Genomic DNA, 24,103 nt, shown 5'->3' with positions numbered 1-24,103 from the left:
AGTGGTGGGAGAAAATTGGCCTTTAGGCCAATTCTGGGACAGAGACTCAGTAGCTGATTTCCATTCCTAAAAACATACAGGCTGGCTGTAAGTCAGAACTGCCTCTGGCCTTGCACAAAACATACAGGCTCCCAAGTCAGCATAGAGCAGAAGTACAGAGAAACATGACAGTCCTTGTAGTAGCAAAGCCAGGGATTAATTTTAGGTGGTGCACTAAGTAGAAAAGTTAACTGAAGATGAATTGTGAGTATTACATACTGGTTACAGCTGCCCTCTGTTTTCAGAAATGGAAATCAGGCATTGCTTCTCTGTCTCAGAATGCATTGCTAGGCGTAATCTGATACCTGCAATGCCTATTAGTGACTGATTCATTCACCCTTAAAATGGACATTTTGAATCTGGGTCGAAAGTACAGACCTCATGGCCAAAACATTTGACCTGATTTGTTTTGTTCTGTTCTGTTTCTTTCCCCATCCCCTGCTTTTTATACCATTTAGCCTGATGAAGATTTATGGAGAACCCGAAAGCTTGCAGAGTTTTGCTGCATTCTGCTTGGCCCCAAAAGTATTGCCCAACTGTAGATTTTTTTATTTTTGTCATGAACAACCATGACTAGCTTTTTTAAAGATATACTATTTTACAGGGTTATACAGAGTATAAAATAATATGCCCCCATGTACACCAACCTGCTACCCTTTCTCCAAGGTAATGATACAAGTTTGACCATACTAATAGCTCTAGAAGCCAGTTTATAATCCCAAGTATCTATATTAGGGCCAGTACTTTTAAACTTGTTTATAAATGGCCTGGTGTTAGAGATGAGCAGGGAGGTGGAATTTTCTGATGACACCACATTATTTAAGGTACTTTAAACAAGAAGGAACAGTAAAGCGCTCCAAAACTATTTGTTCAAACTTGAGAAAAAGGCATTAAAAAGAGCAAATGTGGTTCAAAGTAATAAAGCTTAAAGTGATGCAAATTGGGTGGAAACATCCCATGTACACTGATGAAGTTTGACCTGGCAGTAACTAACCAGGAAAGGGATCTTGGGAATGCAGACAACTTGGGGGGGAAATCAATCCAGTGAACAGCTACTATGACGAAGGCAAATTCCATGCTGGAGATCATGATGCCATCGTTATAATGACTTCATACAAATCTATGAGACACCTGGAAACTGGGTACAATTCTGGCCAGTACCTCAGAAAGGACAATGTAGAGCTAAAAATGCGCAGGGGGGTGGGGGTAGCAGCCAAAAGGATGAAAGGGGCTGAAGAAACACCCCACCAGGAAAGGTTACAACATTTGCAACTTTTTAGCTTAGAAAAAGGTTGAGTACAGGGAGACATCGTAGAGGTATATAAAATTATGCATGGTGTGGAGAAAGTGGATAGGGAGACATTTTTCTGCCTCCCTCATAACATTAAAACTCAGGATCATCTCATGAAGCTGAGTAGTGGGAGATTCAGGACAGTGGTTGGCCACGGTGTGAACAGAGTGCTGGACTAGATGGACCCTCAGTATGATCCAGCAGGGCACTTCTTATGTTCTCATGTCTGTAAGATATATGATCTATACCAGCTCAAAGACTGGAGAGTTGAGGTAGAGTGGTGTGTGTGTGTGTGTGTGTGTGTGTTGTGTGCGGGTGTATTGCAACTCTTGGAATATCCACTATGTGGAGTCTCAAAGTTTGGTCACCTTTAGGGAGAGCAAGGGAAGCCAAAGCTAAACCTTTTGACCAATAAGACATTTTTTCCATCTGACATTTATAATCCAACTCAGGAGTGTGACTTGCACAAGTACAAGAAAAATTAAAAATCATGACCGACCACTGTGTACCACTTTATTTATTTATTTATTACCTTTATATCCCACCCTTTTTCCTCCAAGGAACCCAAGGCAGCGTACATAATCCTCCTCCTCTCCATGTTATCCTCACAACAACAACCCTGTGAGGTAAGTTGGGCTGAGAGTCTGTGACTGGCCCAAAGTCACCCAGTGGGTTTCCATGGCCAAGTGGGGACTAGAACCCGGATCTCCCGATTCCCAGTCCAACACCTTAGCCACTACACCACACATTGCTTTAAGTAAGATTGCAGTCATACTTCTAGTGCCACAGTGGCTTCAGCCGATAGGATGCAGCAAGCAAGAGAAAGTCTTTCAGCTAGAGTTCACTACTGACCTTCTGAATGCAACATTTTACTAGAAGGAATCTTTTTCATTGACCCACATCTTTGTTGGCAGATTCCTTGAGGGCCAGCAAGCAGGAATCTGAAAAATTCACCTGTACCTATAAACTAAAGGTGTCAACATAAAACATGTGTCCTATCTGAATATGTTCAGCAATATAGATTCTATCTTGTCGATATAGAAGAAAATAGTGTTTCACAAAAACAAAAGGCAACCTGATGACCAAGACAAAAAGTTGGAAGTCAGGGAAGTATTTCCTAGCTCTGATACACTGAATTAAATTGGCAGTTCATGTTATAAAGTGAAATGGAATGTAATCACTCTAACAGATAAAAGGTTACCATGAATAGTAAACCAGAATGTCAGTTACTTAAAAGCAGGGCTGTGTGTATTCCACGGTTCTACAGAAATACACAATGTGACACGAGATGCAGAAGTCAGTTTCTTGAACAAGCTTCATAAAAAAAGAAAGAAAAAAATCAAAATACACCACAATACCCAGCCCTAAGAGCTGAGATATGCTTCCAAGTAGCCTCCTGCAATCTCAGAATCCAGTCAGGGGTCTGGATAAAGTTTCCCTTGGGAAGGGAAGGGGCTTCAGAGCCCTACACAGCTACTACCCTGTCCCAGAACTAGAAAAGCAACAATTACACAAAACACTAAAAAAGAAAAATGGGACCTGAAATAAAAAGTTGTAGTGTGGAATGCTCCTGCCATTGTTCTAGCCAGCCATGCTCTCTTTTTTGGATACTCCATTCTGTTCCCCTCTGAACAGATTCAATGCTATGCTGACTGAGCATGCTCAGCCCTCATCTGGCTGTTTTGAGGGGGAACACAGGAAGCTGCCTTAATGAACGTCAGACCATTGGTCCATCTAGCCCCATATTGTCAATACCTACTGGTAGCAGTTCCCCAGAGTTTCAGCCCTAACTGAGGATGCCAGGGATCAAACCTCAGACCTTCTGCAGGCAAATCATGTGATCTACCACTGAGCTATAGCCCCTCCCCACTTGTGTTTTATACTCTAAAAGTTATGTACTTCTGCAAACTTTGGTGTTCCCCTGAGCAAGCCACTATGTCCCTCATGTTTCTTAATGGCCCTGTTGCAATTTGTTAATCACCACCTGATTCCTCCATTAAAGAGGATGACGATGCCTTTGCTGTTACAAGAATGTGTGGTCTATGCCAAATAAAGAAAGATCGGGGGGGTGGGGGAAATGTAGCCCAAGGAAGCTTAGGTTCTTTCCTTGACAATTACTTTATATGTAGGGCTGTCTTTGAAGAGGTGTGGAAACTACAGCAGGTACAGTACGTGGACATTAGACTAGTTAGAGAGAAAACAAAAAATAATGTGAGAGTTGTTTTTTTCAACAACAACAAATCTGAACAGCTTTGGATTATAAAACATTTTCTTTTAGAATGGTAATAAAACATTCAAGACAATGTGTTTATATATTGTTATTTAGCCTTTATTCCCCTTACTAAATCATTTCTAAAAACTATGTAATAACAAGACTGTTATAGAAAGCCTAGAGATGTAAAATTTCTTGAAATAAAGAAGCCATGGGGGTAGAGGCATATTTTTTAAATCCTCTCTGCAAGATTCCCAACATACTTATTTATTTCATTCCTTATTAAAAGTATTGTTCTAATGTATATTTTATTAAGGGTATTTTAGGGCTGCTCTAAGTTATGCTCAGTTTTCCAACACATGAGTAGAGTCACCATATAATAATATAGAAGAAAATGTGCATTCTTGACAGCTTGCGTTTTGTTCTATGAAGTCCTGTGTTTATGGGCTTGTTCTGGTTAGATGCTGAAGCAGTCGATTAATGTAATTCTAATTTAAAACCCACATGTGAGAAACACTGTAGGTTATCCCACCACTTCCACTAGATGTGAAGAAACAGCACTTATATTTCTTTTCTTTTTTAAATTAATTCTGAGGGTTGGGTCTATAGAACTCACTGCCATAGTTTTAATAAAGTCCTCAATTAGACCACGCCACAGCTATAATGTTTTTTTTTAATTCTTGCCACTAGAATAAATCCTCTCTGCCTAAAAGATACTCAGTAGCCTGGTTCCTATGGTATAGAGATGGGTTTGACAGTACCACTAGAGACTACCTTCCGATATGAACAAAAAATAAGAAGTTCATTAATGGAAATTATTTACAAAAGTGAATCAAATGTCACTCTTCACATAATAGGTTGAGATTGCTTAAAGGTTCTTAAATTAAATATGGTTGCTTACCAGTCCTAAATTGAGCCCTTCTCAGTTAAATAAAATTTTAGCTCCTTTTCCTTCAGACCAGATTCCCCTAAACTCCACCTCAGGAACAGGTTTAAGAATTTCCCTAAACTTCCTTACAAACAGGAACAGATGCTGTACCCCAGTCTTCCCCTGCCTCCAGTTCATCCTGCTTCTTCTAGCTTGGATGATTCAGATATTTCAGGGACCACTCCGGTGAAACATAAAATAGGTACCTAAAATGTGTTAAGCGTAACTTGCTTTGCTCATAAAATCATCATGTTCGATATATTAAATTTAAAAGTACAGTTTTATTCAGATAGTAACTACAAGTTCACTAACTGAATTTACTTTTTAAAGTTTTTATTTTAATAATAACTTCGAGCAAAACAAGTTATAAAAGAAATAATTTATGTCCCTAAAGTGCCTCTCCTAACCTGGTGCCTCCAGATGTTTTGAACTACAACATCCAGCATTCTTGACCACTGGCCATGCTAGATGGGGCTGATGGGAGCTGAAATCCAAAATATTTGGAGGGCACCAGGTAGGGGGAATGATATTATTATTATTATTATTATTATTATTTATTTATATAGCACCATCAATGTACATGGTGCTGTACAGAGTAAAACAGTAAATCGCAAGACCCTGCCGCATAGGCTTACAATCTAATAAAATCATAGTAAAGTAATAAGGAGGGGAAGAGAATGTAAACAGGCACTGGGTAGGGTAAACAGGCACAGGGTAGGGTAAAACTAACAGTGTAAAGTCCAAACAACATCAAGTTTTAAAAGCTTTAGGAAAAAGAAAAGTTTTCAGCTGAGCTTTAAAAGCTGCGATTGAACTTGTGGATCTCAGATGTTCTGGAAGAGCGTTCCAGGCGTAAGGGGCAGCAGAGGAAAATGGACGAAGCCGAGCAAGGGAAGTAGAGACCCTTGGGCAGGTGAGAAACATGGCATCAGAGGAGCGAAGAGGACGAGCAGGGCAATAGTGTGAGATGAGAGAGGAGAGATAGGAAGGAGCTAGACCGTGAAAAGCTTTGAAGGTCAACAGGAGAAGTTTATATTGGATTCGGAAGTGAATTGGAAGCCAATGAAGAGATTTCAGAAGCGGAGTAACATGGTCAGAGCGGCGAGCCAGGAAGATGATCTTAGCGGCAGAGTGGTGGACAGAAACCAGTGGACTGATGTGAGAAGAAGGAAGGCCAGAGAGAAGAAGGTTGCAGTAGTCCAACCGAGAAATAACCAGTGCATGAACAAGCGTCTTGGCAGAAGAGATAAGACAGAAATGAGTGAATCCTGGCAATATTATACAGGAAAAAACGACAGGATTTAGCTACTGCCTCAATATGAGGAATAAAGGAGAGCGATGAGTCAAATATGAAGCCAAGACTACGAGCTTCCTTGACTGGAGTAAGCATAACATCATTGACAGTGAGAGAGAATGAAAGATGAGGAGAAGGTTTAGGCGGAAAAACAAGCAATTCAGTCTTTGCCATATTAAGTTTCAGACGACGATGAAGCAGCCAGGCTGAGATATCTGAGAGACATGCTGAGATACGATCGTGAACATCAGGAGAAAGTTCCGGAGATGAAAGATATAATTGTGTATCATCGGCATACAGATGATATTGGAGGCCATGAGATTGAATAAGCTTACCCAAGGGCAACATGTATAAAGAAAACAGCAACAGGCCAAGCACCGAGCCTTGCGGAACCCCTACTGAAAGGGGAAAAGAGGAAGACGAGCTGCCATTAGCCAACACGCTGAAAGAGCAACCCGCTAGACAGGAGGCAAACCAATTATAGACAGAGCCACGGAGTCCAAGGTCATGAAGGGAATCTAAGAGAAGATCATGATCAACCATGTCAAAGGCTGCAGTTAGATCAAGGAGAATAAGAATGGAATAAAGGCCTTTAGACTTGGCAGTAAGAAGATCATTGGTGATCTTAGTAAGGGCAGTTTCAGTGGAATGCAAAGGACGGAATCCGGATTGAAAAGGATCTAGAGCAGAGTTACTAGTCAGTGACTTTAGATCTGTAAAGAGAGCCAAAAACATAAGTATTGATTATTTTTCAATTTTCCCCAAATTTTCCTGGGGATAAAATGGTATTCTTCCATGGCTTCAAAATTTCCAGAAGTTTTTACATCTTAAGACTGACTGTACATGTAAGACTTTACATCCTGGGACTGACTGCAGAAAGCAAATCATATCAGTGCTATAAGTTATACCAGCTACCAGTAAGCCTCCAGGCACCAGTACTCGTTTAAGCAGCTTGAGATATAGGTATCTAGAGAGCTGCCTTCTTTCATATGAATCTGTTCACCAGCTAAGAACTGCTTCAGAGGCTCTGTTTTGGGTACCTCCTCCCACCTACTGGGGCTAAGCCTGTGGCAACCAGAGAGTGGGTCAAACAAGGGAACTCACTTCCCTTGACACAAGTACCTGGAGATTTCATTACTGTTTTTTAAGCACCCTATGAAGGTCATTGTGTTCTCATATACCTTCAAATAGCTTTTAACAGAGATTCAACTGTCTTGATTGTTTTGATGTTTGACTGGTTTTACCAGCCATTTTTAATTGGCTCCTGCAGCTGCTCTCTCTCTCTCTCTCTCATTTTTCTCACTGCTACTTTTATGGTTTTTCACTTTGCTTTTATTGCAAGCTGCCTTGAAACCATGGTGTTAATGTGGGATTAAAAATATACGTAATACAAAAGAGACACATTCCCTGCCCCCTTCGCTCAAAAAGAAAATTCATTGGTCCCTCCCACACTTGTTCAATACACTGACATTAATCAGCGAATTACAGCTATATCTCATGACACCATTAATTGACTCAAATTAGTTTCGAAGATTAGTGAATTGGCAGAGTTCAAAGCAATAATCAAAAGAACTCCTTTAATATCCAAGGTTAAGCCTGCCAAAGCTGCATTTTTTCTTTGAACACCAGTTCTCCCCGCCTCATGTCACTACACAAACAGTTGTGAAATGCAAGTCTCAAACACAACCATAGAAAAGAGATCTGGCCAGGCCTGTTGAGCCTCACTGTGTTATTCCGTGAAATGTGTGTTCTAGGTCTATGCTCTGCGTGAAAAATTGGTTGTCATGGGCAAATTGTCTTTGAGGAAGTCAGTAATAGTATTCAGGTTTTCCTAAAAAGAGCCTCAGGGCTCCCTAGAATTTATTATATTCATACTTCACCTTTCAGCTGATTAGGTCTCAAAAAAGCTTACAATTGAAGATCTAAGGGATATATGTGTATATAGCAGCTGATGACAGATATTACAGGGTCTTCCCTTCAGAGAGGAGGGGAAAGGAGCTAAAGTAGACTCGACTACCAGCCAAGAGTAAAGAAGTCAATCAGACTGTATTAAGTAATGGAACCAATATAGACCTGGAGAATTAGCAACAATGGATATCATGACAAGTAGTAAAATAGACTGAATTAACATCTAAGCTGTAAGATGTACTTGTATTTTCTGAGCTAATATTGTCATGTCTATTGTGTTTTGTTCCTAATGTTATTTGTTTTTAAAGGAGTAAATATGCCAACAGACAGAAACAGAGCTTTCGTCATCCCAATTCCTACCTGAGGGAAGCTGGACTGTGAACTTAGCTTGAAAACTTCCGATTTAGAGCATGATAAATAATGTTTGGTAATGTTAACAGCTACCACTTAGTTTTGATTAAAGGTGCCATATTTATGCTTTTTGCTCTATCACTTGTAAATGCCATAATAATTAAGTACCAATAGCTCCAAATAATGCATTTTTCCAAAAACGGGGTAGTCAAAGTGACACTTGTTAATTAAATCTATAACTCCAAGCACAGTTACTTCTTAGCTATAAATGTTGTGTTTTAAAATGAATGTGGATCATTTGTTAATTTTGATAATGCATAACATGCCATTTTAGACTTTAAAAAAAGTACTAAGCCTAAGTCAAAAGAATTTTAAGATGCAATACCTTGCCTACAGTATATTTGCTTGCCTACTCCTGCCCCCTAGTGAAATCACACGCAATACACAAGTAGTACAGATGGGGGAAAGTTGTGACTCTGATTTTATTCACATTTGATTTATGCGAGTTGTGTCAGTTCTTTAAATGTGCTGGAAGTTTCTATTTAGGAATAGTCTCAGCAATGTTATTCTAGTTACTAGCTACTCCAGCTACTAGTTCCTCTAGTAGGAAAAGGATGCCATTTCTGAATATCTATAGATTATACTTCATGAATATTATCATCAAGCAGTTCATAATTTCCCCATCTTGAAATATGTCAATGCTAGCTTTCTAGCAGAATAACAGAGAAAAATGAATATATCCTGTTTCTTCTACTATGTAACTTATGTGGAGTAATCTGTTCAGCATTTCTTTCAACAGTTTGTGCAGAAAATAAAGACGTCAGAGGCTACTTATGTTTCGTGGTCTCCTTTTCTTTTTGAAGGAAAAGCAAAGAGATTTGTGCCACCTTAAATACTAACAAATCTATTACTGCACAAGCTTTTATGAACTACAGCCCATTTAATCAGATACATGATACAGATATATACATAAACTTGGTGAGGGGCTTTAAACCAACATACCCCATGAAGATTGGCTAGAAGCCATCATAAATATTGTCAATGGTGATGCTACTGCATATCCATTCACCAAACTCTGCCACATTGTTCTTGCCCACAGTTATTTGAGCTCTGAGAAAACATATCTTTAGATTAATGGCACTACCATGGGTAGTTGCACGTCCGCACAGTATGCCAACATCTCCTTCATAGTTGAATTAGAACATCATCATCTCAGCTCCTGCCTGCAAAAGCTCCTTACCTGCCCAAGGTACACTGATGACATCTTTATTATCTGGACCCATGGACAGGAAGCCCAGAAGAATTTCCACCAGGACTTCAATAAAACTTTCATCCCACCATCAACCTCAGCCTATACCAATCCACACAAAAGGTTCGCTGACTGGATATTATTGCGCAACTACCTAACGACATATTAGAAGCATCTTGTATCAGAAACCTGCTAATCATTATACATACAGACATGCTTCCAGCTGCCACCCAGAACATACCATAAAATCCATTGCCTACAGCCAAGCCCTAAGATACACCTGCATTTTGTTCAAATTTAGACAGACTCACAACTTAAGGATTTAAATTGGGCATTTTAAAGACTACAATAATGAAAGTGAAAACACAGATGAACAGGAACAGACTGTTACCCAAGAGTAAACTACTCGGGAACAGAGAAAACCAAACATTACTTGATGTCACCAACGATTCCCAGCTAAAACCACTCAAATGTATCAATGATACTTTCCATGGCATATGATGGGGCCTTTTAGTTTTTCTATTGGGTCGTGGTAGTATATATTTTTAAACTTGTTTTCAAACTGCTTTACATTTTTTAATGTTAAAGGTTTTATATTATATTTTATTGTGTTGTGAACCACCCAGAGAGCTTTAGCTACAGGATGGTATAAAAATGTAATGAATGAATGATCTACAGCCTGTCTTGGGCAATAACACTTCACTCTCACAACCCTTGGGTGGTACATTTGTACTTGCTTAAGTTGCCTAACTTAAGATGAATATTCACCAGTAACAGAGCACCCAAAAGAGATACAGACACAGGAACCAGACCACATGGAAGTCTCAGATACCAACTCCCAAGAGGACTTAATAATATCATGCACATATAACTGTCATCATTTGCCAGCAATATACCACTATACTCTATTTAGGACAAACAGGCCAGTCGCTATAAAAAAGAATAAATGGACACAAGCCGAACGTTAGAACTGGCAACATTCAAAAACTAGTGGGAAAACACTTCAACTTCTCAGAACACAATCACTGACCTTAAAATCATATACATGCGTTCATCTGCTTACCACTGCAAGGTTATCTGTTATCAACCACAGGAGAGATACCACGATCATGAAGGTGGTTTTCCCAGGGCGTGTTGGAAATGGGCAACAACGCTTGTTTGTCTGGAAAGGGTTAACCTGATTAACCATCCTTTAATTTGCCTTTATTGGCTTAATTGCTTCTGCCCTTTCTTCCGCTCCTATATCTTGACCACTCCCTTTCTAATCTGCTCTGCCTTCACTCCTCCATTCTTATCTCTTACCTCCTCGCTTTCGAATGAGGTTTGTTTTTTTGCTTCTCCAGCATTTGGTACCTGAGAAGATGACGCGTGTATATTTTTACTTGGAATAAAGCTGCTTATTGTTTTCTTTTTTACCTTTACCATAAGTCTTAACGGACTGTTTATTGCAACTGCTGTCTGCGCATTCATTAAGCCTTCTGCATATATCCTACTCATCCATTGTACTCTGAGTGCGCTGATCCCTACAATTTCTCCAAATGTGGAAATCTTGACTGCATAATTTGTGGTAAAATGGCCAATTATAACTTATACTTCCTGCATTTCAATTCCCTCCAGCCTCCCTGTATACAATTCATCCCCTGGCCCAACTGTGCATACATACCCATGTCAATGACAGGGTAACACTTCATGTACTGCATAAAGCAAGCTGTAGACGGCAAAACTTATGCAGTAATAAATTTGTCTTTGAGGTGCCACAAAGTAGACTATTGTTTTTGCCGCAATAGTCTAAAAAGGCTACTTCTCTGGATTTTTTTTTTATAAGGAACTACCCTGGACTGCTTTCCAACATCTCTGCTGTACAACTTTTCCTAGCGTTTCCCATCTTGTTTATTTTAAGAGAATGAGTAACAGATTGCCATCCAGAATGTTATTCTGTTCATAAACACAATGCTTGTCACTGCATCTTAACAAAGGCTAGTTTCTCAAAACGTTGAGATTCATTCAACAAAAGAAAGTAATTGATCTTCATTGTCTTTTCTCCCCACTCTTCCACCTTCCTTCTCCTTGTGTTTATTTAGATTGCAAGTCTGCACGGGGAGCTCTCATTATTAATCTTATGTAGCCTTAAGCAACAACAATTATTAAAAAGCAAATGTGTGTTGCTGGTAGTGTAGTTCTGGACAAGCACTGTAGCATTCATATGCTAGGCACTAGGCAAAACATTACATAAATGCAGCAGTAGTAAAATATCCTGCTATTTTCAACTTCACACTATCTTTGTTTTCTCATGTGGCAGCAACAGCCACTTGAAGTAGGAAAGCTTTCAGGTTCTAGAAAGAATGGAAATAATCCACCTGGAATTTGAATACAGACAGAAAGAGGTATGTATCTATACAGAAGAAATAATATAATCAAAAGAGGTTAGAGTCCAAAGATTGAGGAGCTCAGTTGAAACAGCAGATGTGCATTACAGAAATCATACTGGCTTACAAGCAGTGTCATACTTTACTTAGAAGACACAAGATTCAATTACAATATGATTAGATGTCCATTCCTGCCTATAATATTTCAGCAGCCCTCTGAGAAGGAGCATCAATTCAAAGCAGCCTGGTTAGTGATTTGGGCAATCGCAAAGCTATATAGAAGGCATATGTACTCCCCCAAACTTCATTGGTTCAAAGGAAAACTACACAATATTTTCTCCATGTAATTTGAAATCTCGTGATCATTAATAGAGCTGTGCTGTAACTAGTTGAATAATTTTGAACTTTGCTGATGTCAAATGACGTGGCTTGTAGAAGGCTTTGAGATACATAAACCCCCTGAAATCTTAATTGCTTTGTTGCAAGTTGTAATGCAGATGTACAAGGCTTGCAAAGAAGTTGCTGCGTATATGTTCAAATGCACTGTTCCTTACTTTTACATGTTTTTATTAAGAATCAGAGCAAGTGAACTACAATGACACTTGCATAGAGATGCAAACATGACAGTAACACTCATGAAATGTTTTGGGGAAATTACAGAGCCAATTATACTCATCCTTGAAGGCCATACTAAATGAGAAAAGAAAGAAAAACTCAGGTTAATCTGCCTGTCATAGCAAGAGCAACGCTATTTTACCTTGACTTCAAATAGCAACACAGAAAAGCTGTCATCAGCTCTATTTTTTACCCAAGGCTATATAAAATCATTTAAATGCAAGATATGTTAATCATTTAAATGCATGATATACTAAACAAAGCTACATCTGTGAACCAGCTTCTAACAATACGTTCGAGCTCTAGGGTTTGTGGAGCTTTTGAGGATCAATGTTTTGAGGATCAATGTTAAGTTTAGCTTATCCTTCTCCCTCCTAAATTTAAGGAAAATATATTCTACAATTGTACATGTGAACGGAGCCATAGGAGCCATTTCCCAAGCCGCTGGGGAACTCATGTATTAAATAACCATATGGGTGGCACTAACCGAATGGATCTTTCCTATGTGCTCAGGTGCTCAAGTAAACCCTACATCTTAAAAGTCCACTATAAGTATTTAGGTGCTTCACATATATTAAGAAGTGTCATGAAGGATCAGACCAAGGATTCATCTAATCCAGCAATCTGTTCACACAGTGGCCAACCAGCTATTGATCAGGGACCAAAAAAGCAGGACATGGTGCTTTGTATCGTAAGTATCATTTATAATACATACAAGAGTCCTATCAAGGTAGGCCAGTATGCACATAATCATCACTTTCTGACTGTCTTTCTTTAGCGGACAACTCATTCAGAACACTAAATGCTGATGGCCAAAGAGGCTAATGAAGTTCTCTGAATCGCTTTTCTCTTGAGGAAGGAACAGTTATCGTTGTTAACTGTTTATGCAGGAATTAAAAGATTATTTTAATGAAAACAGGACTGTCTATAGTGAAGGCTTTTAATGAGGAAAGGACTTGGGCCAAGTTGCTGAGAAGTTCAATATCCAGGATAGAAAGATCTATAACAGTAATCCCACTTCATACCCTCAGCTTTGACACATTGACTTAGAGATGGCATCAAACTTCTGCTGACTACAGTGTTGAGTCAGGAAGACACACCAGATCTGCACAATTCATTTTAAAACCCATCTCTGCCAGGATACTAACTTTTTAGAAACTGCAATAGTAGTTTACTACCACTTCTGGTCAACTAACCGAAAAAATGTTCAAATCATGAACGTAGCAAGTATTTAGGCCAATTTAGATTAATGTGTTAACTAAAATTTTAAAAGCCAAATCTGATATTTAAAAAGTTGACATTTCCATAAAATTCATATTAAAATTAGGTTTATCAGTATGATGGCCATGAAGGTTCCCAGGTCCTAATGTGCACTGTTAAACAGTCTCCACACAGTGGCACTCAACATATTAAAAAAATGCTGCAAGAATTCATAATTTTTTGAAAAGTGTTTCGAACAGTTTTTAAAATGAGAAGTATTTAGCCTTGCCAAAAGGATAGCAGAATCTAGACATGGGATGGACAACCTGTGGCTCTCTAGATGATTACTGACTCCCAACTCCAGTGAAGCCCAACCAGCATGGCCAGTGGTCAGGGATAGTGGAATTGGAGTCAAACATCTAGAGAGCCACAGGTTGCCCACCTCTGTTCTAGACCTTTTCTTTTAAAGGCTAAAAAATAATGCATATTGTCCTATTTATGGAACAACCTAAATCTCAGAACATCTAACACATGATACACAGAACACTTCTATGCATATCTATTCAGAATCATGTATCACTAAGTTCAATGGGACTCACATGCAGGTAAGTACATATACTATTGCAGCCTAAGTCACAATTGTTATCCCTTAACACCAGTGAGAGCATTGGCTTTCAGCATGAATTAAGGTGCTGTAAGACTGCAGACGGTTACAACTGAAGCAAACCTTAGAATGGACATAAGGCAAGAGGTTGGATGCTTACTGTATAGGTAATAGCTGCCACCATTCCAATAAGGGTCAAGGAACTTATAGAGAAGGATAAAGCAGCCAAACCATCTGTAAGACAAAAGAAGGAAATGCTTTGCTGAAATGCCCGTTTATGAACACTAAATCAAAGTTTCATATTTTGCTTTGGTCATCTTTAGGGAAAAAGCACCTTAAACTAATATAACACACATAGATCAAAGCAGAAACTTAGTTACAGAAAGTTAGTTACATATCAATTATCCTAGATATTGAAGTGATACGTACAACGCAAATGTGTCACCACTGTGCAACACACTGGAAATAGGGGAAATAAAAGGAGTATATAATCATGACCTTAATAGAGGGGCGGGGAACCTGTGGTCTTCCAGTTTTTGGATTACAATTCCCATCACTGCAGGCCTTTGGTAATGCTGGCTGGGGAAGCAGGAGTCCAACAACATCTGGAGGGCCACAGATACCCCATCTTTGAGTTAGAAGTTTAAATCAATATCAGCAACAGTTTTCAACAGAGTGTTTTTGGTTTAAGATTATCATATGACCAACATTTGATTTTCCAGTCTGTCTTTTTTGTTTTTTATGCCGCCAAGTACTTGTAACTAGATGCTTTCTTATGATGCTGGAGTCCTGTGTTAAGACCATTCAAATATATCTCAATCGGTTCTCCCTCTGTTGTACATTGCCTTCTTGGGGCCATGTCCTAAAAGCTAGCATATAAATATTTTAAATAACTCAATACATCTAGCCTGAATCTACAAGACTGACATATTGTGAACCGCCCAGAGAGCTTCGACTATTGGGCAGTATAAAAATGTAATTAATTAATATATAAATAAATATTTAGAAGAAGAACTTGTAAAACAAAGCTTAGAAGACCAACTTGTAAAACAAACCTCTGTGCCACTCAAGTGTTCTATCCAGAATTGTTTATTTGTATTTGTTGCCTGCATTACTCAAAGGAGTCTGAATCAACTGGAGTAAACACAAAATGATCCCTGTCTGCAAAGGAATTAGGAATAACTTTTAAATTCAAAGATAACATGAGAAGCCACATTCCTTCCCTTTCTCTCTCATATTTTTGTCCTCATTCCCTACAACATCTAGATCTCCAAGCAACATTGCTCTCTGATTTCAGATGAGCTGATACCATCCTTAACCCAACATTTTCAAAGCTCCTTAAATCCTCCCCTGAAAGTCATAAGCACTGTTTTCCTCTCTGTACCCCCAGTGGAAGATCAATGGCAATGTCTTTGATTGATGATACAATTTATAGGAGAAATAATATCTTACGGCTGCTTCCAAGTTCTTCAAATAAAAGTTTCACTTTCTCCCATTCAGTTGAATTGTTCTTGTTGGGAATATCCAATGGAACAAAGGCTCTGTAATGGGAAGGTGGGGGAGATAAATTTTATCCTCTGAAAGTTACCTTCCAAAACATACCAGATAAAGCTTTATGAATGTCCTTATAAACTTGGGATGGTGATGCATTGAAGTCAAATTACAATGAAAAATCCTAGAGAATTGAACCAAATTGAAAAGCAATTCATTTTATTTCAGGGAGAAATTTCTCTGTTCCAAATATACGATTTTTAAAACTTGATTCCATAATATCTTGTGATTTGTCACATGACTTATGACAAATCAAAGGCTTATGAAAAGCTAGCTAAATACAGAGAATGTGAACTATTTAATAGTGCTAATACAGTCTTGGATAAGTTGAATGTTAATACATTTCATGTCAAATTTAAGAGAATGCAAAAAGAGCAAAAAATGTTAAAATGAAGCTCACAGCAATTTCATTTGGGGGACCTTCCAGAGCAGATTTGGAAGGCGTGTAGGGACTTTTTTTTTGGGGGGGGGGTAGATAGCAAGGAGAAGTTTAAGTATTTCCATATGACACAAAATCTATAGGTGTGTGCCCTAAATTATTCTAGAGAGTTACCTGAGAGAAAATTGATGCAATTTACTAACAGATAACATATCATAAGGATGTATATGTAATACCAAGTTTTGTAACAGTACAATCCTAAATGTCCCATTACTTTCATTGGACTTTACTCTAAGGCAAGTATGTATAGGATTGCAGCCTATCATGGAGATCAGATGAAGCTTAAAACATCAGTATCTGAGCCCTGCTGTCAAAATTGCAGAGTTAAGCATTTCAAGATTAGTTGTCAACTAACAAGAAATATATAGGATAGGCTTTTAAAACTTAAAGTCTTGATGCTATCTATATGAATATATAGCCAAATGTATTCCCTAAAATTAAAAATAGAGGGTTGTATCTAACCCTGACTGTCAGCTGGCAAAATGGTCCCCCTCCCATAGCCCCTGTTCATAGTTAACAAACCATGGTTTGTTAGTGCAGCTGGGTTCGGCCAACACAATAAAGACAACTGAGTCTTGCCAATCCCCTACACCTATTGCAGTCCTCCATGTCCTATTCTGTTGTGGGGAGTCCCCTCAAGCCTCAGAAGCAGGTTTGCGGGGCTGGTGGGCTTCATATGGAAGATCAGTTAAAACTAGGTGCCACAATTTGTGCATGTGGAAGCACTTTCTCCATTAGATACAACCCTAAATGGGAAGTACCCAATGTTGCCACTCCGCTTACACCACTGATGTAGCTCTAGCATAAGTGACCTCTAGCACAACAGCAATAGTGCATACTGGCATGATGGGTTTCACCAGTAAATCTGTCATGCCGGCGTATTCTATTGGCATTGCACTGGAAATTGCTTACACTAAAGCTCCATCAATGGTGTAAGTGGAGCAGCAGCACTGGATACTAATAGCTCCCATTTTGCAAGCAAGCTAGGTTAAAGAGTGGGTTAGGTGCCTCAGGCATTCTTCAAGAAACTGAGAAAGCAAAAATTCTTATGAAGAGACCCAAGGTTCTCTTACAATTCCATTTCAAAGATGTTACATTTTCCTTCTTCATTTATCATTTACTAAATAAAATTAAGTATTTAAAAGTGTTCTAGGAGAGAAATTAGAACCCTCAAAGCCAGACGTTATGACCCAATAAACAGGAAAAAGAATGGTAAGAGAAGGGGAGGGAAAAAATTCATTACTCTATAGTAAAGCCCCTCCCCCTTTTCTATGAGAGTATGAGTATCCTACACTCTCTCCCCAGGTCAGGAGGAGGGTGGAAACTCATTTGTGCCATGCTATTAAGCACAATAGAGATAAGCCACAGATCTTCTAATGAGCTTTGAAATAGAAATTTTTATCCTGGTTGTGCTTTTTATACTGTATTTTGTATTTGTGCTTTTAACCTGTTGGTTGTTTTATTATGGTTTTAATTTTTGTGAACCGCCAAGAGAGCTTCGGCTATTGGGCGGTATAAAAATGTAATAAATAAATAAATAAATAAACAAACAAACAAACTAACGGGATTATTCTCAAATTCCTGCAGGACATGACCTCAGAGGTAAGACCCCAACGATGGGGGAGGTGCAAGGTTCACCAACCACTAGTTCGGGCTAGCTTCCAAGGCCACACAATATTTGCAGACATATGAGCAAGAGTCAGCACTCTAGGCGCAACTTGCTTATGTGACAAATAAAGAGACTAATATGCACACAGTTTATTATTCTATATCTTTACTTACAGGAGGAATATGTATTTAATAGAGTTTACAGATTTCTTTTATATAAACTAAACAAGAAGCAAGAGGAAGAAAGGAAAATTGCACGATGGAAGAAATCTGGGCAAGGAGCAGACAGGAAGAACTGAGCAGGCTGAGATAGGGAGAGATAACAGCAAGATTATCAAGTGTTTTTAGAAAGAAGACTTGGTTAAATTAGTAGATATATGGAAGAGAGAAAGAGACCTGATCATTTTGGCAGGTTTGAAATACTACACACAGTGATATTCTAATATATACACATACCCACTTACCCAATTAGTAGAAGAACAGCACAAACCAGGAGGAATCCTAGTGTATACTTGGATGCAGTTTTAACCTGCTGTAAAATTGAAAGTAGAAAGTATATAGAGAAACATAAGAGACACATACAATCTTCCTGCTAATTCAACATGACTGAATTCCCTCAAAATAAACATTGGTTTACATTCGAATTTGTTAGAAGGATTTTGGGACTTCTTCCTGTAGATCAAGAAGTTCATTTTAGTATTATCTTTTAAGTCTGAACTTTCCATAAGCTGTACAATTTAAGTGTCCAATATGCATTAGGCATGCTGTTTCATGCAGCTAGAACATCAAAAGGCATCAATTTTCTTCCTACTGTGTTTCCACCATTTCTGCACATTAAACTCAAGACCTCCTTTAGAATTGGTCCAGCCATTTCAACTGCAGATGCCTACTATTTAATGGTGAAGGGAGAGCACTCGTTACTCGAATAGCTTTCTAGATTCTTTAAGTTAAAATAAAAAATGAGTTTCCACAGTATACACCTTTATGCCCTCGGCTACAAAGAGATTTTATTCTGTTTCTAGCTCTGTTAAGCCCTACTTCTTGCTTTATCATCTATATATAGTTTTATTTCAAGATAATAGGTTTATCTCCACCATCTCAATAGGGAAATACATGGTACTCTTTCTGGCTCCACGGGCATCATTGCCAAGTCAAAGAGACCAACCAGAATGATTTAATACAGTAGATTCTTCTCTTGTTTTACAGTTACACTGATAAAATACCTTCAAACATAGCTTATAGAGAAGCACATGTGGAGGCCACAGCTGCTCTCTCTAAGAGCCATTTTAAAGGCATTTTATTATTGTAATTATAGAGCAAAAATGAAAAATTACTGCATTAATGTTTTTCTCCTCTACGATTCTGCCTCAACATGCACACTTGCCAAAAGACAAAAGGAGCAGTTACCCTAAGGGATTACAAGTGTTCTACAGCTATAAACATACTGATGATGATGGTCTTGGTGTACAAAAATAGACTTACTCAAGCATTTATAAAGCAAGTGTTCATTTCTATTCTGTGACAGTAACTGGATTCGCACTTCATGCCAAGCCATGGTGGATTGTCACCCTAGGTGGTGGAAGGGTGGCTTAGCATGTAGTCTGAACCTGGCACTGATTTTCTGTCTGCTGTTTTTCATGAGAACCCAGGGGTTGTAGTGGGATTGTTTAGGGTGGCTTGTTTTCAGGGTGGCTTGTCATGATGTCGGAACCTGACAGAGTTGTTTCAGCAGGAGTTGAGGGAGAGAGCTGCCTGGCAAGAGTAGCAAAAAGCCTTGCCAGCCATTCCTTGTGATCTCACTAGCATTAGCCCCTCTCTATTACATCTTGAAATGACAGTAGTCAATTTACTCCTCTACAATATTGCCTCTCTAGAGAGAGACACCATTCCCACCCACCCACCCCTTCAGGAAGACTTGCAGAAATTTAATGCTATCTGATTAACATGATGTCTAGAAACCTTAGTTTTCAATTTTTTTGTTTTAAAATATTTAAGAAGCCTGCAAGTTGTCATGAGGAATGAAAGATGTCTATGACAGAGAACACACTTTGTATGCAGAAAGTGCCAGATTCAATCCCTGACATTTTCAGCTAAGATGACCAGGTTGGAGAACCACTGCCAGGCAGAGCAGACAATACTGTACTAGATGGCCAGATACTCTGACCGGATATAAAGGCAGCTGTGTGTCTTCCTATGAAGATATCCCAGCTTGGGGTGGGGTTGGGGATCTCAGTCCGTGCAATTGGCAATATCAGTTTCAATCTATACAAGGTGGAACAATTTACTTTTAGCGTCAGAGAACATTTGATGACAACATTTGATGAAGTTTTATTTCAACTGAGAACAAGGGAACCAGAATCATTTTATTCCTTCTATATCCAGCCAAGCAAAGCATCTTACTGAGCATGTGTTGCCATCATCTTCATCCTTCTCCTCATAGTAGAAGTAGACAAAAGGGATCCATAGGAACACACAGAACAATATGATGGAATACAGTGCTAAAGTGGAAGAATGAAAGAAGTTTCAGAATGAAATTAGCACTATTAACTGTCATTTACTACTACAACATTATTCTATTAAAACAATATTGGAGTGACAACTAAAAGCCCTGTTAAAGTAGTGCTCTCTAGCTTCACTATGAAAGGCACAAAATCATGTGATTTATTTCTCAAGTGCCATCAACATACACAGTGCTTCACAGACTAATATAACCAGGAGGCAAAACCCGTTCTGAGGAGTTTACAGTCTGAATTTAGATGGAAAGGTAAGCAAGTGGGACACAGGGAGGCAGAGGCAATAACGAGGAATAAATGCCAACACGTGCTGTTATACATACAGTTTTCCTTCTAGAACCATCAATAAGCTTGAATAAATCCCACCTTTGAGACAGCTATGAACAGCTACAAACAAGAAGGCTTTAGAAGTGCTCAATGAGTAATATAATGTTATTATGTGTCTTCTTTATTGTTACACCATTTTGTGCACAAGTCTTGGAAACTAAAAATTCAGTAGGATTGCAGGTGTAGTGCCGATTAAGTGAGAGACGCAGTTAATAGCAGAAAATCAGTTTTCTACTATAACTGTATTACACAGCAGTGGCCCTATAACCAGCACTTAGCACAACAGCCCTTTCATACTATCAGCAAGCAACAAGAATGATGAGTTCCCCCCCCCAAACAGTGCTATGTTAGTCACTTCCATTTTCTTATTGAAAAATTACAAGTGACAAAACAAGGCTTCAGTCTTGTCTTTGTCAAGTGTGAAGTATTTCATAGCCGTGTATTTAATAAAGGTAAACACTGGTAAGCAAACAAGAAATCCAGATATAATCATCCTGCAGTTCATACATGGAACAAAGCATGCATTGTTCTACAGTCATTTTGTCTTATCTCTACCAAAGGTTCTTTAGAAGTGATACTTTCCTCATACAAAACAGACTTTTGCTAAACAGTCTTGAGAATAAAATGGAGGGTTTACCAATAAGATTTAAGCTTCTGCTAGTCAAAAAAGCAGACACTACATACAATTATAGAATATTTCTATAGACACATGTCTTACTACATCGACTGTTTATTTGGAGTACACATGGAGGTGTTTTATTTTATTTTGTATTTTACAGTTTTAAGTTTTGTTCTGCGAACCATACAGAGAACTTCAGCTATTCGGTTATATAGAAATGTAATAATGTAAATAAATAAATAAATAATAAATATATGTTCTCCCCCACAACCAAGAATTCACCAATTCATTTGAATGCAGGAACCAGATCTATATGTGGAATGTGGGTTGGGTCCCTCAACTGATATGACTGAGCAAGACCCATATGCACATGCAGAATTCTGGACTGGAGTGAGTTCTTAATAATTTCAACTCACAGTTCTCCAACCCACTGATCAAATGTGAATGGAGAAAATGTGCACATTAGAAAGTAATCCAATTTGTTTTCATTTCTAGTATACAAGTATAGACTTTAAGCACTCCAATCATTGTTCTATGCTATCAAGTTCACTTCCAGGGCATGTATAACTTTACCAAAACCACATACACCATGTAGCATTTTCAGCCAGGGCTTGTTGGGATTCAATAGAAGTGCTTGAGAACTTGTGAAGTGCCAAAAAAAATTAAAATAATGTAGGTATTTAGGCTAGAATTAGGTATATAGTATGTAATGCGTATTAAGATTAGAACTTAACGTAAATCTAAATAGCATTAGTCTAAGAAGCTACATATCTCCAAGAGTATGAGCTACATGGAACCTTGATTAGGCACAGAAACATTAGCATGAACTTTAAAATGCATAACAGATTTTTCAGCATCCTTTGGTTCTTTAGAATCTTAAGAATTAGATCCTGCGAGTTAGTCAACAAGACTCATCTCTTTCAGTGATCATATCAAAGTAGTTACATCAAAGCAAATCTAGCAAATTCAGTCTTAATAAGGATGATGCCATGCAAATTTCAATTTTGTAAGTAGAACTTTTCTGGAAGTTCTGCTTTCCAAAGCTTCCGATGCTAAAAGACCCAGACAAAAACAAAGAGCAGATGTTTTATAGGCAGGTTAATGCTAACTGAAGTTGTCAATTGACTAGTCCCAGGTCTGTCCAAACAAAAAGGAAGAATGAAAACACAAGTTACGTCAATCTATCGTGCACACCTTTATCCACATCTTAGCCTTTTTCTAATACAGAGTCCATATCCTGGCAATGTGTAAAGTAGGGGTTTTCACCTCTGGCAGGAATGGGGAATGTGTGGCTCTCCAGATGCTCTTGAAATGCAACTCCCATAATCTTTCACCATTACTATGTTGGTGAGGACTCTAAGAAGTTACAGTCCAACAATATCTGGGTGGCCTCACATTCTCCACTACTGGCCTAGGGAAAATAAAAACTCCAAATCTATCTTGGGAGGAGAGGGTAGAATGTGATTAGCAGGTTGCTCTCCCAAATTCAGGGAGCAGAGTTCTCCAAGGGTTCAAAATAGTTTCTCTCAGAAATTGCCCCTAGAGATCATATCTTCAAACATCCTTCCGTGCCCATGTATCAGTCCAGTTGTGTCATCTTCTGTTCTTAAATGATCCCAAACCTGCACTGTACCTCCAGTCAAACTTACGCATCTTTGGGCAAGAGGAACAACAATCTCCCCAATATTCTAACACAGCCTACAGACTGTAAATGGCTTGCCAACATTTTCTTGATCTATAAAACCAGCCACTGATAATCCTAAACAAGAAATCAAGTGAAAATGTAAGAGCAGACCCAAGAACCAACTAGTATGCAGCCCAGAGTCCTTCTGATTCATCTAAAAATCAAGATTCTTTCTTTGAACATAAGAAAAGTGTAGGGAGAAGGAGTCAACTGTGGTCAGACTAAAGCAAGCCCAACTACAAATAATTTGACATTCTGGATTAAAAAAAAATAGAACTTAGAGCTGAACAATGTTCATCCATGATGGAAATTATTTGCTTTAATCTTTAGCTGTGTTCTCCCTACCCTCCCTTTTTCTTTTTAACATATTTCAGTAGCCATTTTGTTAAATTTTGGTTTTGGCTCAATATATAATGTCCAAATGAGAACTTCCTCATTAATCTGACTTATTTAAAATAGGAAGAAAGTTATGCTTTCTGTTTATACTTAAATCATTACCACCATCTGGAGGCTGGCTTCTGCAACAGCATCAAGTTTATATACTGCAAAATGTTTCCATTAAGATGGAGACAGTTACCTTTGTATCTAAATAAAAGGATATCAATACTTCCAAAATAGGAGAGGTATTTATAGCTTTAATGTTGAATTTTAAGATGCCTTTTAATAATGTGCCGCTTTTTAATAATGTATTTTAATAATATATTAGTTGTATAGGTTCATCAATTATATGTATTTTATGGTGTTTGGCATTTGTGTTGTACCCCACCTTGATCCAGAGGGAGAGGCGGGTAACAAAAAATATTATTATTATTATTGAACGGTTTCATATACCCACTAGAAACTTTAAGTTTCCCACATTTGTACTGCATTCTTTCAATAGCTAACATGCTTCCAACTTCAGCACATCAGAGTCTCAAATGAATATATTTTTCATAACAGCTGAATATTACCAGTGAAAATATGTGGGTGGACATTTCACTTTCACAGTCTAATGGCATTATGCTAGACATTTACAGCACCCCATCATATAAAGAGGAATGCTTTTCCTGTTAATCTGAAGGCCATTCTTCGGCCTAAAGACTCACAAGAACATATTATTTGAAAAGATATGGCTCTGATAGATTCTGCAGTCCATGGGTTTATGAGGGAGATTGTCTTTCTTAAACATGGCTAAATTAGAATTCATTGAATATCATCCAAATTTAGCTTTGATCTTATGTAATTGTTGTATATTTTAAAGAATACCAAATTTGGTTACTCAGGGAAGGTCCCAGAATGGGAAAACATTGACTTTCTGCCACCTAA

The 24,103-nt window shown here is 38.3% G+C and overlaps 1 protein-coding gene across 1 annotated transcript in view; it reads right to left on the bottom strand.

Annotated features, from left to right (window-relative positions):
• LMBRD1 (LMBR1 domain containing 1) overlaps nucleotides 1-24,103 on the bottom strand; it is a 64,378-nt gene that overhangs the window by 25,876 nt on the left and 14,399 nt on the right. Inside the window, exons 4-7 of the mRNA XM_063125007.1 lie at nucleotides 20,056-20,153; nucleotides 18,120-18,187; nucleotides 15,510-15,598; nucleotides 14,218-14,291 (exon numbers count right to left, since the gene is read on the bottom strand). Of these exons, the coding sequence (XP_062981077.1) occupies nucleotides 14,218-14,291; nucleotides 15,510-15,598; nucleotides 18,120-18,187; nucleotides 20,056-20,153 (329 nt within the window). The remainder of the gene's footprint in view (nucleotides 1-14,217; nucleotides 14,292-15,509; nucleotides 15,599-18,119; nucleotides 18,188-20,055; nucleotides 20,154-24,103) is intronic.

Source organism: Elgaria multicarinata, chromosome 4 (genome assembly GCF_023053635.1).
Source record: "Elgaria multicarinata webbii isolate HBS135686 ecotype San Diego chromosome 4, rElgMul1.1.pri, whole genome shotgun sequence".
Taxonomy (NCBI): Eukaryota; Metazoa; Chordata; class Lepidosauria; order Squamata; family Anguidae; genus Elgaria; species Elgaria multicarinata.
Note: the sequence above shows the minus strand (reverse complement) of the source record. Positions and strands in the feature narration are given on the sequence as shown.